At 54.5% G+C, this 12269-nt stretch overlaps 2 protein-coding genes across 5 annotated transcripts; both read right to left on the bottom strand.

Moving 5' to 3' along the window:
* On the bottom strand, window positions 2179-6263 carry LOC110387291. Its single transcript, XM_021375273.1, has 6 exons — window positions 4415-6263; window positions 4149-4310; window positions 3893-3949; window positions 3649-3733; window positions 3413-3579; window positions 2179-2608 (listed from the first exon to the last, which is right to left on the bottom strand). Exons 1-6 carry the CDS (start codon window positions 4622-4624, stop codon window positions 2216-2218), a joined length of 1074 nt encoding a protein of 357 aa, XP_021230948.1. The 5' UTR covers window positions 4625-6263; the 3' UTR covers window positions 2179-2215.
* Window positions 6414-12225, bottom strand: MEAF6 (MYST/Esa1 associated factor 6; the record flags this gene model as incomplete). 4 transcript variants are annotated; one of them, XR_002432463.1, is given in 6 exon segments in its annotated part: window positions 6414-7210; window positions 7637-7670; window positions 8318-8375; window positions 11306-11495; window positions 11948-11993; window positions 12138-12225. XR_002432463.1 is itself a non-coding variant. In XM_021375276.1 (5 exon segments), coding segments are annotated over 4 exon segments (337 nt in total), but the record flags the coding sequence as incomplete, so codon positions are not given.

The following is a 12269-nucleotide window of genomic DNA, read 5'->3' as shown; positions in this document are numbered from 1 at the left end:
ATGGTGTGCTGTGGTGGGTAGAGCAGAGTCATCTCTTCCCAGTAGTGCTACAAATAGGTGGAGAGGCAATTAAATATCATCAAGGCTTTGCTGCCACTGTGCAATGAAAGGAAGGGGAAGAGCCCTCTTTGGAAGTCAGTGCTGCGGGATATCTCAGCTTTCCCTTTTTTCTTTGGAACGCTGAAGAGAAGAGGAGCACAGTGCTGTGGCAGAGGTCGGGGCAGAGCCTGCTGTGTTCCCGTCTCACCTCCATGTGGGGTGCAGCCCAGTCTCAGGGGATCTCCTTGCTGTGCCCCAGCCCTTCCTTGCTGAGCTGCCCAGCTCTCTCCTGCAGGGGGATTTCCAGGATGGGGCTGGCTCAGCTCTAACATTTCAGTGCATCTTCTGAGGCAGGAATCTGACCTAAGCCTCCAGCCTGGGCTGTGGGAAACAGGCTGCGCCCTGGTGTGCAGTGCTCCTACCCCTCTGGGGCAGGCTGTTCTACAAGGAAGCATTTCCAGCGTAAGGGTAGGGGGAGAAAGCAAGGCAGGAAGCAAGCAGGGATGCCCCAGCTGGGGAGAGCCCGCTGCTGTGAGATGGGAGAGAAGCGAGGTGTGTGCTGTGGCTGCTGCCTGCAGGCTCCTGCCAGCACTCACCCTCTGGCCGTGCTTCTTTTCAGTGCTCCTCTGGGCCCTGTGCTCCCTAAGGCCAGGGTTTGCAAATGACATTTCTTCCTTTAGGGAGTTGCATCAGAGTGGCAGAAGCTCTTTCTCCACCCCAGCAGCTCCTGGAGCAAAGCGCCCTGCGAGCAGCACAGAGCTCAGCCCTGTGGGACACGGAGGGGAGCAGCAGGCAGCTCCATCCCCTGGGGAAGCTGCAGAGCAGGAGCAAGAGGGAGCCCTGTGCTTCCCCCTGGCTGCCTCCCCTGCTCCCCTCAAGGCCTGCATTGCGCAAATGCTTTGGAGTAACTTCAGCAGGTATTGAAGCAATAGGGCAGGAGGATTTGCACAGTGTGGTGGCCTTGGGGAAAGGTTGCTGCTGCTGGGGAGCAGCTCGGGTTCAGCCTCAGGGAAGGAAGCAGAGTGGGGCTCTGCTGCTGGGCTTCACCCACAGCTGGCAAAGGGGCATGGAGCTGGCAGGGGAGGGGCTCTGCTGCACCCACACCTGCAGGTGCTGGCTTGGGGTGACCAAGCAGCAGCAGTGTCTGCCCAAAGGCCCCTTCCCTTGGCTGCTGCTTTTCTTCCTGCAGGAGTTGGCCGGTTTGTGGCAGGGTTTTGCTGCAGCAGTCCCAGGAGTGGCCAGTCCCCAGGGCCCCACTGCTTCTGGCACTTGTAAGGAGCGTGGGGCCGTCCCACTTCAAACATGATGCAGGAGCCAGGTTGGTGCAGGATGAGTCAGGCTGCTGCTATTTGCATTGCATCAGTTCCCTGACGGTGTGGGTGCTGCATGGGCACGTTGGGAGGAGCGGCCCTTGCACGCTGTGCCCCTGGGGAGCAGGGGCTGCAGTGGGGCACAGTGCAGGACCAGGGTGGTGGCAGCTGTTGCACAGTGTCACAGGGTTAATCGACAAGCAGCAGCAAACAGGTCTGCTTGGCGCTGGCATGGAACTGTTCCCATAGAAGCTGTGGGGCTGGAGGCCAGTTCTCATGGCTGCAGGGCTGACAAGCAGGGTCATATGCTCTTGGGCTGACCTTCAGCCGGGAGCCAAGGCACAGCTCTGCACTGAGGCCAGGTACAAACTCCATCCCACAGCAAGCGGCAGCTGGTGAGGAGGCAGAAGAAACATGGATTTTTCTCCTGCCCAGCCCAGAGAACTGCATTCCCCTTTATCTGACACCTGCTTGGAACTGCTCGGTGCTGGGCACTCCTGGGACCTAGTGCTGTACCTACAGGGAAGGGCTGAGCGCGGGGCTGGAGCTGTGGTGCAAGCAGTGGGAGCAGCTGGTTTGCATAGCCTGCTCAGAAGGCAGCAGTATCTGCACGGCAGGAAGCGCTGCTGCCACACACTCCTTTGAACAGCACGAGCCTGTCTGCACATTCACAATAAACACTTCCGTCAGTGAATCACGGCTGCAGCAACATGCGCACCTGGTGCTGAGCGCGGTGCTGGCTGCTGCTGTGTGTTGGTGTGCTGGGCTGCAGCGGGGGTCTGGGCAGGGCTGGGCACCAGGAGCCCGTGCAAGCAGAACGCTGAATAAGTGAGACTCAGCAGGAGGCGGCTGTCTTTTATTTTATATCAGCAGAAGAGAGGCTGAGGGCATCCAACCCCCAGCCCCACTGCTTTGGTGGGGGTGGGTTGGCCTTGGCTGCTCCATTCTCGGCCTCCCACTGGAGCAAACCCCCATGTCCCATCCCGAGCTGTTCCCCCAGGATGAGTCCCTCCACTGGGGACCTGTTGGAGTTGCAACATGTGCGAGAAGATGCTGATGGAGGGGATGTATTCGTCCAAGAAGGAAGTAAATGGGGCAGTGCTTGGGTTTTGCAATCCCTCTGTTGCTACAGCTCCTCCAGCTTGTGAAAGGTGACGGTGGGAACTTTCAGTGACCACAATCCTTGTTCCGGGACACTCCCGATGCATTGCAACAGATAAGGAGGATGCTGGCTGGTTCCCCAGGGAGCGCTGCCCATGCTGTGGACGGAGCCTGTGTGTGGCCCTGGCAGCAGGGACAGCAGTGACCTGCCCTGGAGCAGAGCAGGAGGCAGTGCCTGGCCTGGGGTGGTGCTTGGCTCCCAGGTTTCAGTGCTGAGCAGGAGCACAACTTGGAGGACCTTATTCTAGCACAGCACTGGCTGCAGCGTGCACAGCGAGGGCCACATGTGGCCAGGACCCCATCTCCAAGGCAGTGGCCCGAGGCTGTGCATGAGGAGCCTGCTCACTGTGAGCTGCCTCCTGGCGGTTTCATGTTTTTGGGAAATGGCTGCAGTTCTGCTAAATGGGCTGGGCAGGACAGGACAGGGCTGGCACTGAGCGCTGTGAGATGATGCTGATGAGATGGGCACATACAGGGACATGGGAACATGGGAGGACTGCACTGTCCCAGCTCTGTGCTGAGCAAGCCCCCGGTACCCAGCTTACAGTGGCACTTACAGCTCTTGCCTGGGACAGAGCCATGGGCTACTGGAAGCTGCCTGGGCATGGGATGGGCTGTCAGTGCTGCTCCATCCAGTGGAGTCCTTTGGAGGGGTGCAGGGGCTGGGTGCCCTGTCCTCAAACACCAGCTCCCTGGTCCCCTGCTGCAACCCCATGTCCCCAGCTCTACCTGCAGGATCCTCTCCCTCATTCCCATTCAGCTCCTCGGCTTCTCCGGGCAGCTCAGGGCTGTCTCTGCTGTCCCTCTGCAGGAGCTGGGACAGGGTATGAGTGGCTATTTGTAGGGGGGCAGGGGCAAAGGGAACTCTCGGGAGATCCTGAGGGCCCTGCAGGGGTACTCACCCGCTGCCGCAGCCCTTGCTGCTCCCGCAGCAGCTCCAGGAACCGACTGCTCCACAGCAGTTTCTCAGCCCCCAGCTCAGTGCAGAGGAAGCGGACGTCGGCCTCCAGCGCCTCCAACCTCCCCAGCGCGGCCTCATTGGCATCACGCAGCTGCTGCAGCTCCAGCACTGCCCAGGCACCACTGCTCTGCTCCACCTGAGCCAGGACCAGGGCCCCACCTGCCCCTCAGCACCCACCTGTCTGCCCGGGCTCCAGTGCGGCAGCAGCTGTCCCGTCCTCCTCTTCCTCACTGCCCTCAGTGCCATGGTCCACGCTCAGCAGCTGGAAGGTGCCATGGACTGAACCCCATCATGCCGTGCCCATGGGGACCCTTCTGCCACCCAGCACCACATCACCAGGAGTCCTGGCTGCCAGAGCTTGGGCAGTGCCTGGGAGAGCCCCCACGTTCACTGGGGGGGGGGGGGGGGTGTAAGGCTTTACCTCCTCAGCAAACTGGAAGGCGATGTCCCAGCAGCTCGTGGAGCAGATCAGAAGGTACTGGAGGGAGAGCACAGTGCAGTCAGACCCACTGAGAGCAAGGCAGAGCCTGGAGGGGAGCAAAGACCCCACACCCCCAGGGCTCTGCACAACCACACAGCGCCAGGACCTGACACCTCCTGCCCAAGGAACGGGGTTGCAGTCCCACAGGGGTGCGAAACCCACACATGCACGCAGTCCCACCCACAGCAGTACCCACCCACAGCAGCCTCCAGAGCCACTGCAGCCCCTGCAGAGCCGTCCTGGAGAGGGACAGGAGCTGCCAGCACCCAGTGCGCAGGAGCTGCCTCCACCACGGCACCCCTGGTCTGTGCTGCTTCCTCATGGGGATCCTGCGGGCACGGGGTGGAACAGCGACGTGCTGCAGTTCCCAGGACAAGCGGTGGCTGCAGGGTGCACCCAGCCTTGCCCAAGAGAGGGCGAGCAGCGGGGGCCCTGCTCCCCCCGGGTGCTGTGCCCACTTACCTGGCAGCGCAGCCCAGCCCGGGCAGGAGGTGCAGGGAGAGCTGCCTGTGCCCTGCAGGGAGCAGGACGTGGCTGTGGAGCTGCTGCTCCTCGTGCCTGCTGCTGTGCCTTCAGCCCCTTGCTCGGGATCACTAAATGCCTGCCTAATCCTCTTGGTGACGAGGCCGCGCCGGGGATTAGCAGTTCTCCTCCTCTACCTTCAGCCACCATAAGGACAGTGGCTGCTGGGCCACCACCCCGCTTTGTCCTTTGCAAGCAAAGGACTTGAGGTTTTTAACTGTACTCAGCTTTCATCGGCATTGAGGTAAAAGCCTGTGCAGCGCTCTGGCTCCAGCTGCAAGGCTGTCCTGGCCTGGGGAGCTTTACTCACTGTTGGCTGTGTAGGAAGAGAAATAAAGGTCTCAGGAATTAAAGGGGAAGGTTGAGGCACGGTGCTGGCCTGACCCCAGGCTCTGCCTCACGCCCCTCTTGCAGGTGACAGTGCTGCCGTCCTCAACCCGAGCAGACACTCCTGTCACCACCAGGAAGCTGATGCTGCAGCGCTGTCACTGCCACCAGCTCCTGCTCCGGGACGTGCAGCTCTGCTCCCTCTGCTGGAGCAGACCCCAGCGGACACCGCGGCTGCTCAGCCTGAAGGCTGCAGCACGCAGCAGGACGGGACAGGGCTCCTTGAAGCACCAGCAAAGTGTTTGTTTGCCATTGCACTCTCTGCCCTGGTCTGCCTGCTAGCTCCACATGGCTTCAGTGACAGGCAGCTGCCTCCCCAAGTCAGAACAGAATGTCCCCTTCCCTCAGGGACAAACACCACTGGGGAAGGTTGCAGCACCCCCAGTGTGTACGGCAGGGATGCAGAACTGATTGACACACTGCCATAAAAACTCTTGCCCAGGTAGGGCTCCGGGTGACGTGAGCCCTTTTGCTGTTCCTCTGCAGGGGAACGTGCTGGCCCAAAAGGTACAGCACTGTCCCTGAGGTCAGAGGTGCAGCGTGGACCCCTGGAGGTCAGGCCCTTCCTAACCTTGCTTTGGAACAGCAGCACCAGAGAACAAGAGCACGGGAAAAAAAGCAGCTTTTGTACCAAGGTCAAGCAGTCAGAAACCATCAGCTGAGCCATCTTTTTCCCACGGCTACAGAAAAGCAGGCCCTTTTAGGACCTGATGCCATTTCCTACATCTTCTATTCCTCTCTCTTTTACCCCTTAAGAGGAATCACTTTAAACACAGAAAAGTAGGGCAGCTTTGCTGCTCTCCCGTTAAGCCACTCCGTCCCAGCAGCTCCCTGCGGCCGAGCAGCCCCCAGCCTGCAGCAGCAGCAGCACTCACTGCTCCCACCAGGAGCAAACACAGAGCTGCCTCCGTTCCCAAAGGAGAAAACAAGAGGGAACTGTGCTCCTGGGCGTTCACCTTCACCCGCAGGTCCTGCATAGTGGGGTTGCATGGGGGTGATGGCCTCTGCTGTCACAAGGAGCTGCAAGACAGCACCCCAGGGAAGTAGAGGTGTGGCAGAGCAGAATTCAGGCTCTGCTGTAACAAGTGCACATGCAAGTAGAGGGGAGGCTGTAAGGAGAGTGCTACAGCACAGGTAACTGGTAATGAATCACCTTGAGAAAAGCACAGCTTATTCCAACACCGCTATCTTGACTTGGCCGCTGTGAAAAGCACCAAACATTCCTCCCCTCTGTGTGCTTTCCCAGCGGCAATCCAAATTGCTCATCCCTTATCTGCGGGCACGGTGCCTGCAGCAGCGAGGACTGCCTGCCATCCAAGCCCTACCTTGAAGCAGGATTAATTGAACACGGCTGGAGATTAGTGCCTGGCAATCCTTGCAAGTGCTCCGCGTTATGTCTGCTGCAGGCGAGCACAAAGGAGACATCCAAAGGGGCACGGGACGAGAACGGCCGCTCTGTGAAACTGGAAGAGTTCCAGCCAACTGCCCCCAGGAGCTGATGGGGAATAAGAAGCGCTACGAGTCAAGACGTGGACTGGACAGAACGTGGGAAGAGAGAGAGAAATGTAACTTTTATTGGTTATGTACAAATGGCGGAAGTTTGTATTAAAAAGAGAATCCACCCAACGTCAAAGCCAGCAAAGAGCAAGATGGCTCTGAGCTCCAGCCTCCTCTGCATCTGAAAGCACGGTGTCAGCGTCAGGGCATGGCCTTTAAAAGCAAAGTCAGAGAAAAACAGCCAGCCACCTTGTTCTCTGCTTACCTAAGAGTCAAACTGAGCTGCTCCACAAAACCAAGAACCTTCCTCTCTACAGGGATTAAAACAAACCAACCCGAAGCCCGTTTATTAACTATACACTCGGGTTTAAAAACAAACAAACGAACAAAGGAACAAAAACAAAACCACAAAGCTAAGTATCAGTAACAAAAGGAACCTAAGTCTTACAGCACGGATGGGACACACTGAATCACAGCCCGATTCCAGCAGGAAAGGAAATGCCTCCCCAGGGTTTTACAGCGGCAGCAGTGAGATCAGCCAATTGAAGGAAGTCCCCGACTGAGCTGGAAGCACAGAACAGCCAGCAATTGAAGACTACTACTACTACACCTTTGTCTCCTGTAACTCAGGTGATCTAAAAATGATACAAAGACACGTCCCAGACTTTCTCCCCTCCCTTCCCCCCCCCCCCCCCCCCACGCCCCCGAGTTCTTTAGAGTGGACCACTCCCTTCTGCACACACGTGGCCAGAGAGCTGCCATTGTGCTCATTCAGACGACTGGAGTTATTCTCGGTGGGGATTCACGTAGGCCCAGATCCCAGAATCTTCAGCACTGATGTGTCTAGTAGTCCTGCAGAGATAGGAGAAGACGGGCACGTTAAGACCTTTCTATTTCCATCTCTGCTCGCAGAGCCGGGATTCCTAGCCTTCCCTCATTCTACATACCATTAGTTGAAGGCAAGAGAGAAAAGAGCTGCTTTTTCAGCCCAAACCGGGGGCTTTTATTGGTGCACTTCATGACAAAACAGAAAGATGCAAAAGAGCTTTTTTGTTCATGAGAAGTGCACGCGGCCTAGGTGCTCCATAACAAGCCTACCTGGGCTCATTTACTATTAAATCCAGAAGACAATGCTTACGCTTCATCCCTAGACATTCCCCAACCACAAAAACAACATCTTAAGTCACGGCAGAAGGAGGCTTTCCAGGATTAGCAGCCAGCCAGCCACTCAAGCCTACGGATGTGCAACGAAAACAATGACAGAGCACTGATACTTACAGCTCTCGGCTTTTTGTTTAACTTGAGATCAATCCTGCGGTTGGAAAGATAAGAGAAACGTCCATTTCAATACATTAAACAAACACCAGGTTTCAAAGAACCAGCTACTGCATATGGCACAGGCTACAACAAAGGCTATTCGGTTAATTCAATCCACATTCTCAATTCGGCTGAGCCAAATCACTGTCCCAACATTACTGGACAAGAGAGCAGCAAAGAGAGGGAGAGTGGATTCTTTATTCTTTGCCAAAATGCATATTCCGTTCCATTCGGAAAAAGAGTTAACAAAGGCTCACGATAAAAATCACAGGGAAGTTATGCAGCACAAAGGAATAAGGTTACGTATGCATGCTCTACGTTAATTCGTTAGCTGTGGAACTATGCCATAGGTAATTATTCAGACATAGTGGTGAGGGTTATTAACTTGGAACAGAGATAGGAGTTTAAGATGACAGGGATTACGGGAGACAAAGGCACGGAGTTCGTTACGTTTGTCCAGAAGGAAATAACCAAATCTACACTGATCTCCTTAAGAAGCAAAGCCAGAAGAATCAGTTTTTAAGCTACGTTTTTAAGTTAAAGAGTTTATCTATTAAAAAAAAAAACAACAACAACGGAATAGAGAGGTAAAGAAGAGTGGAGTTAATTTAATTTTGCCGAAGTTATTAAATAAAATGTTACCTCCATCACGCTTTTCTGTTTTTAAAAAAAACTTCCCAGCCTAACCTAATATACATACCTACAATTAAACAGATAAACTATGGGTTAGAAAGGTCTCAAAAGGCACATTGGTGTCTACACACTAACAACACAGCACAAGTACTAATTCAAGTCAAACTTACTCAAAGTCATAATCAAACATGCCAGACGGGCTGAGGGGCAGCATTTGAAAGGAAGAAAGCAATAGAAATTAATATATACTAATGAATTAAATAAATTAGTCGATTAGCCACCCAAGCGAGAATACTAAATGAATAAACGAACGAATGAATAAATCAATAATTAAAGCCAGCGTTCCAACGCCATCCAGTTCTTTTCAAGGTATCTCGAACCAGGAGTGGGCACAGAGAGCGCTCCGGGATGGGGCAGCCCCCAGTCCCCCTCCCCAGGTGGGATCTCAGGAGGTGTTAGGACAGAGGAGGAGCGGCGTTAGCAGGGAGCGCTGCGTGCGGAGGGAGGACGCTGCCGGGTGCTCGGGGCTGGGTGCACAGCAGCTCACAGAGGCAGAGGAAAAAAACCAAACCAAACCAAACCAAAACAGACTTGGCTTGCAAAACCCAACGGGTGGTCAGAAAGCAGCGGCTTTGTCTAGGTTATTAAGCAAAGCAAAAGCTCGTTCAGGCAGAGGTGGAGAAAACCGTGAAGCTACGGGGCCAGGTACGCACTCGACGTTCCCAAAACGCACACACTCACAAAACACACGCTCACGTCCCTTCGGGAGCTCCCAAGGTAACGGTGCCATGGTCGAGTCCAACCTTGGCTCGTTGCGTTCCCACCCCGCATCTCAGCACTCACGCTGCTGGCACCGCGCTCTGCCCCCAAACAGCTCTGCCCCAAAGCTCACTGCTCTACTTGGCGCTTCTCAGCACCGGGTTTCTATGTGGGAGGAGGACTGCTTCCTCCCGAAACACTTTTTAGCCGTGAGGAAATCGTAGCCCTGAATCATCATCTGGGCCTTCTGTGGTCTGAGGGAACAGAGGATGGCTCAATAAAACACTGCCGCCCGATCCCCTGTTTTAATTGTTGGAAATTAAACCAGCCGTTCACACAAGCTCTGCCCAATCTGAATCCAACTCTCCTCGCTGCCATTGGTGGCACGGGAGTGAGAAAAACTGGAGCTACGTGGAGTCAGTGCACCTTCAGGGCGTCCATTCCCAGCACCTCCCAGTCCTTCAGGAGCAGGTGAGCAGAACTCAAAATGCATGCTGGAAATGAGAGAGCTTCTGAATGAGACGTGCCATTAAAAAGACTGGGACTGGCTTTTGTTTTGTTTAAACCTAGAGATACTTGAAGATCACTGGGGCTCTTCCGCTGAAATTTAGGGGACAGTCATTAGCAGCAATCACAACTTTTAACAGTTTGCATTACAGACAAACTTAATTATTTTCCACTACCTGGCCATGCTAAGCATTACAGAATAATCGCAAAAACCTTTCCGTAATTTAGATGTATCCCTTAGGATGATAAGAATTGCCATACCAGATCAGAACAGGCCTCCTCATGTCCAATATTCTGTCTCCAACAGTAGCCCGTACCAGCTGCTTCAGAGGAAGGAATGCAGAAGAAACCCCAAAGCAACACAAGCTTTCAGTAGGGCAGTTTCTTCCTACCACCTCTTGTCGCTACAGTTGGGGTGATGCAATGGAGCAAAAGAATTTACATTATTTATGGCATTTGCACCGGACCCCAGTGTACCTGGCAGCGGATTGCTTTGTGGTCCATGTAAATGTTCAGCAGTGCTTTGTAATCTGTTTGAAGTAGCATCGTCCTTACGCTGTGCTTCAGTTCCCTGAAGCGGTTTGGAGATGTAGCCTGTGACTCCTGGCCTTCCTCCCAGCCATCTGCAGGCTCAAAAAGACTTCTGAACTGCTCTTGGGTCCTAGCTCAGGAGGAACCAAAAAGGACAACCAGTACTTTGGGATGTCTGCCTGATTAAGGCTGCTGCGGGAAGAAAATCCTGACCTAACAATTACAAATGCTAATGACTGGAAACCTAACTAATAAGGAAAAGCAGTGAATCAGTTTTCAGGCACTATACCTACCTCAGTGTCTCCCAGACCGACCTTTTCCCTGCAGCCTTTGTGAGATCTATCACTATTCTTTAAAAACATTTGCAATCCTATGGGAAGGCCACTCAAAGGGGAATATCCATCCGTACCCAAAGCCAATGAGCTCAACAACAAGAACCTAAAATGCAGGTTACACTGACCCAGGGAAAGCAGCACTAGAGTTTGATTATTCCCAATTTCTGAGCTGCCAGCCCACCCGGCTGCGCCGTGCCTTGAAGGCACCCCTTAAGGAGTAGAAGCGGTCACCTAAATTCAGTCCTAAAGAGCTCAGGAGATCTGTTTCACGTCAATTTCAGGCCAGTTTAATAACAAAAACTTGTGGTTTGTGTGATAAAGCAACTGGTACACGCTGTAATCAAAGGACTCTGGGACACGACACCAGCAAAGGTTTGGAGTAGAAAATGTAGTAAAGATACTGAGAGCGTCCACAGCCCCCAAAACGCCCTAAGTTGTTTTTCCTCCAGAGAAAGCACTGACATTCCTATCTTCCTTAGCTCTGTAGAAACCAAGGAACAATCACAGGAGGCCAAGACTGTAATCTTCCTCTACTGCAGGGAAGACAGCTTTATTCTGCTTGAAAGAGAAAAGAACTGATAAGGCCTGGTCAAAAGCACCACTGCGCCTGGGCTGCAGCGAGTACCCTGTGCTGACTGCTTGTTGAGCTGCCTCAGCACGTCCTCCCCTCCTTGACACAATGAGCACAGCGGGAGCCTGAGGAACACTACAGGCTGCACACAACTTAAAAGCAAGTGGTATAACCAAATGACCCGAACCGTTCGTTATTCGCACAAGTTATTAGCTCCCTTCACAATAATTAAGTCCGTTCAACAACAGCGAACCGTCCCCAGCGCGCTACACGAAGGCTGCTGGAACCACTAACCTGTGCCGATTTTTGTTCTTCCGTTTTTTGTGGCTGCTGTGGTGGCTCCCAGAAGTGGAGGATGCGGCTTTTTGGGGTTTCACCCCCTGCACGGATCCATCCAGCTCCTCGGCGTCCTCCTGGCTGGGTTCATTCTCCTGATTGTGGAAGTCTGGAGAAGTGTCGCTTTCCGTCCCGCTGCCTGGTTCCCCTAGAACGGGACAAGAAGCAGAAGGGCCCAGCGGTTATCTCCCCGCAGTTCGCATCCCAGGCTGCTCCTGCAAAGCATCAGGGGGGAAAAAAAAAAACCTACAAAAACCGAAGTTTCTGGTACCGAGCACTGGAAATGCAGCGCTGCTGCCTGATCAGCACACAGCGGACCCAAAGTTATGGTGACAGCGAGCCTAACTCGGGAGGAAAGGTCTAAATGCTGAGCGCCCACAACAGAGTGAGGCTTCCAGAAGTGGAGAGCTCATCTCCTCCCATAGCCACGAGCAGGTGATGGAAAGACACAGACACGGAAACGCATCGCTTCAGTGCTGGCCTCTGCGTGCAAAGCGTACAGCAGGGAGCCAGGGGAAGCGAAGATGGGGCCGAGCTGTGGGGAGAAGTTTAATTCTTTCCAACTCTGCCAATTCAGAGAGAAACGACGAGGCGACTTACGCTTCTCGATGAGCTGGTCCTGAACTCCAGCTAACGCACTGACGGCCTGGAAAGACGAAAGGGGCGTTAATGACAGCAGGGATTTCCTCATCGCTTAGCAGATGTCCATAGGAACACGGCCCCGCGGGGGCCCGCCAAGAGCAGGGGGTGGGAGGACGGGAGTGGGGGGTGGGGGGCCCGCAGCACTCACCGCAGCCGAGGTGACCGAGGATTTGCTGAAGAGCCGCTCAGCCTCCTTGAACTTGCGGTTCCTGCGGTCGTTTTTGCTGTTGGAGTTCCTGCAAAGGAGAGAGGCGGATGGCGGGGGCCCGGGGGCGGGCGG

Source organism: Numida meleagris, chromosome 22, assembly GCF_002078875.1.
Source record: "Numida meleagris isolate 19003 breed g44 Domestic line chromosome 22, NumMel1.0, whole genome shotgun sequence".
Lineage (NCBI taxonomy): Eukaryota > Metazoa > Chordata > Aves > Galliformes > Numididae > Numida > Numida meleagris.
Note: the sequence above shows the minus strand (reverse complement) of the source record. Positions and strands in the feature narration are given on the sequence as shown.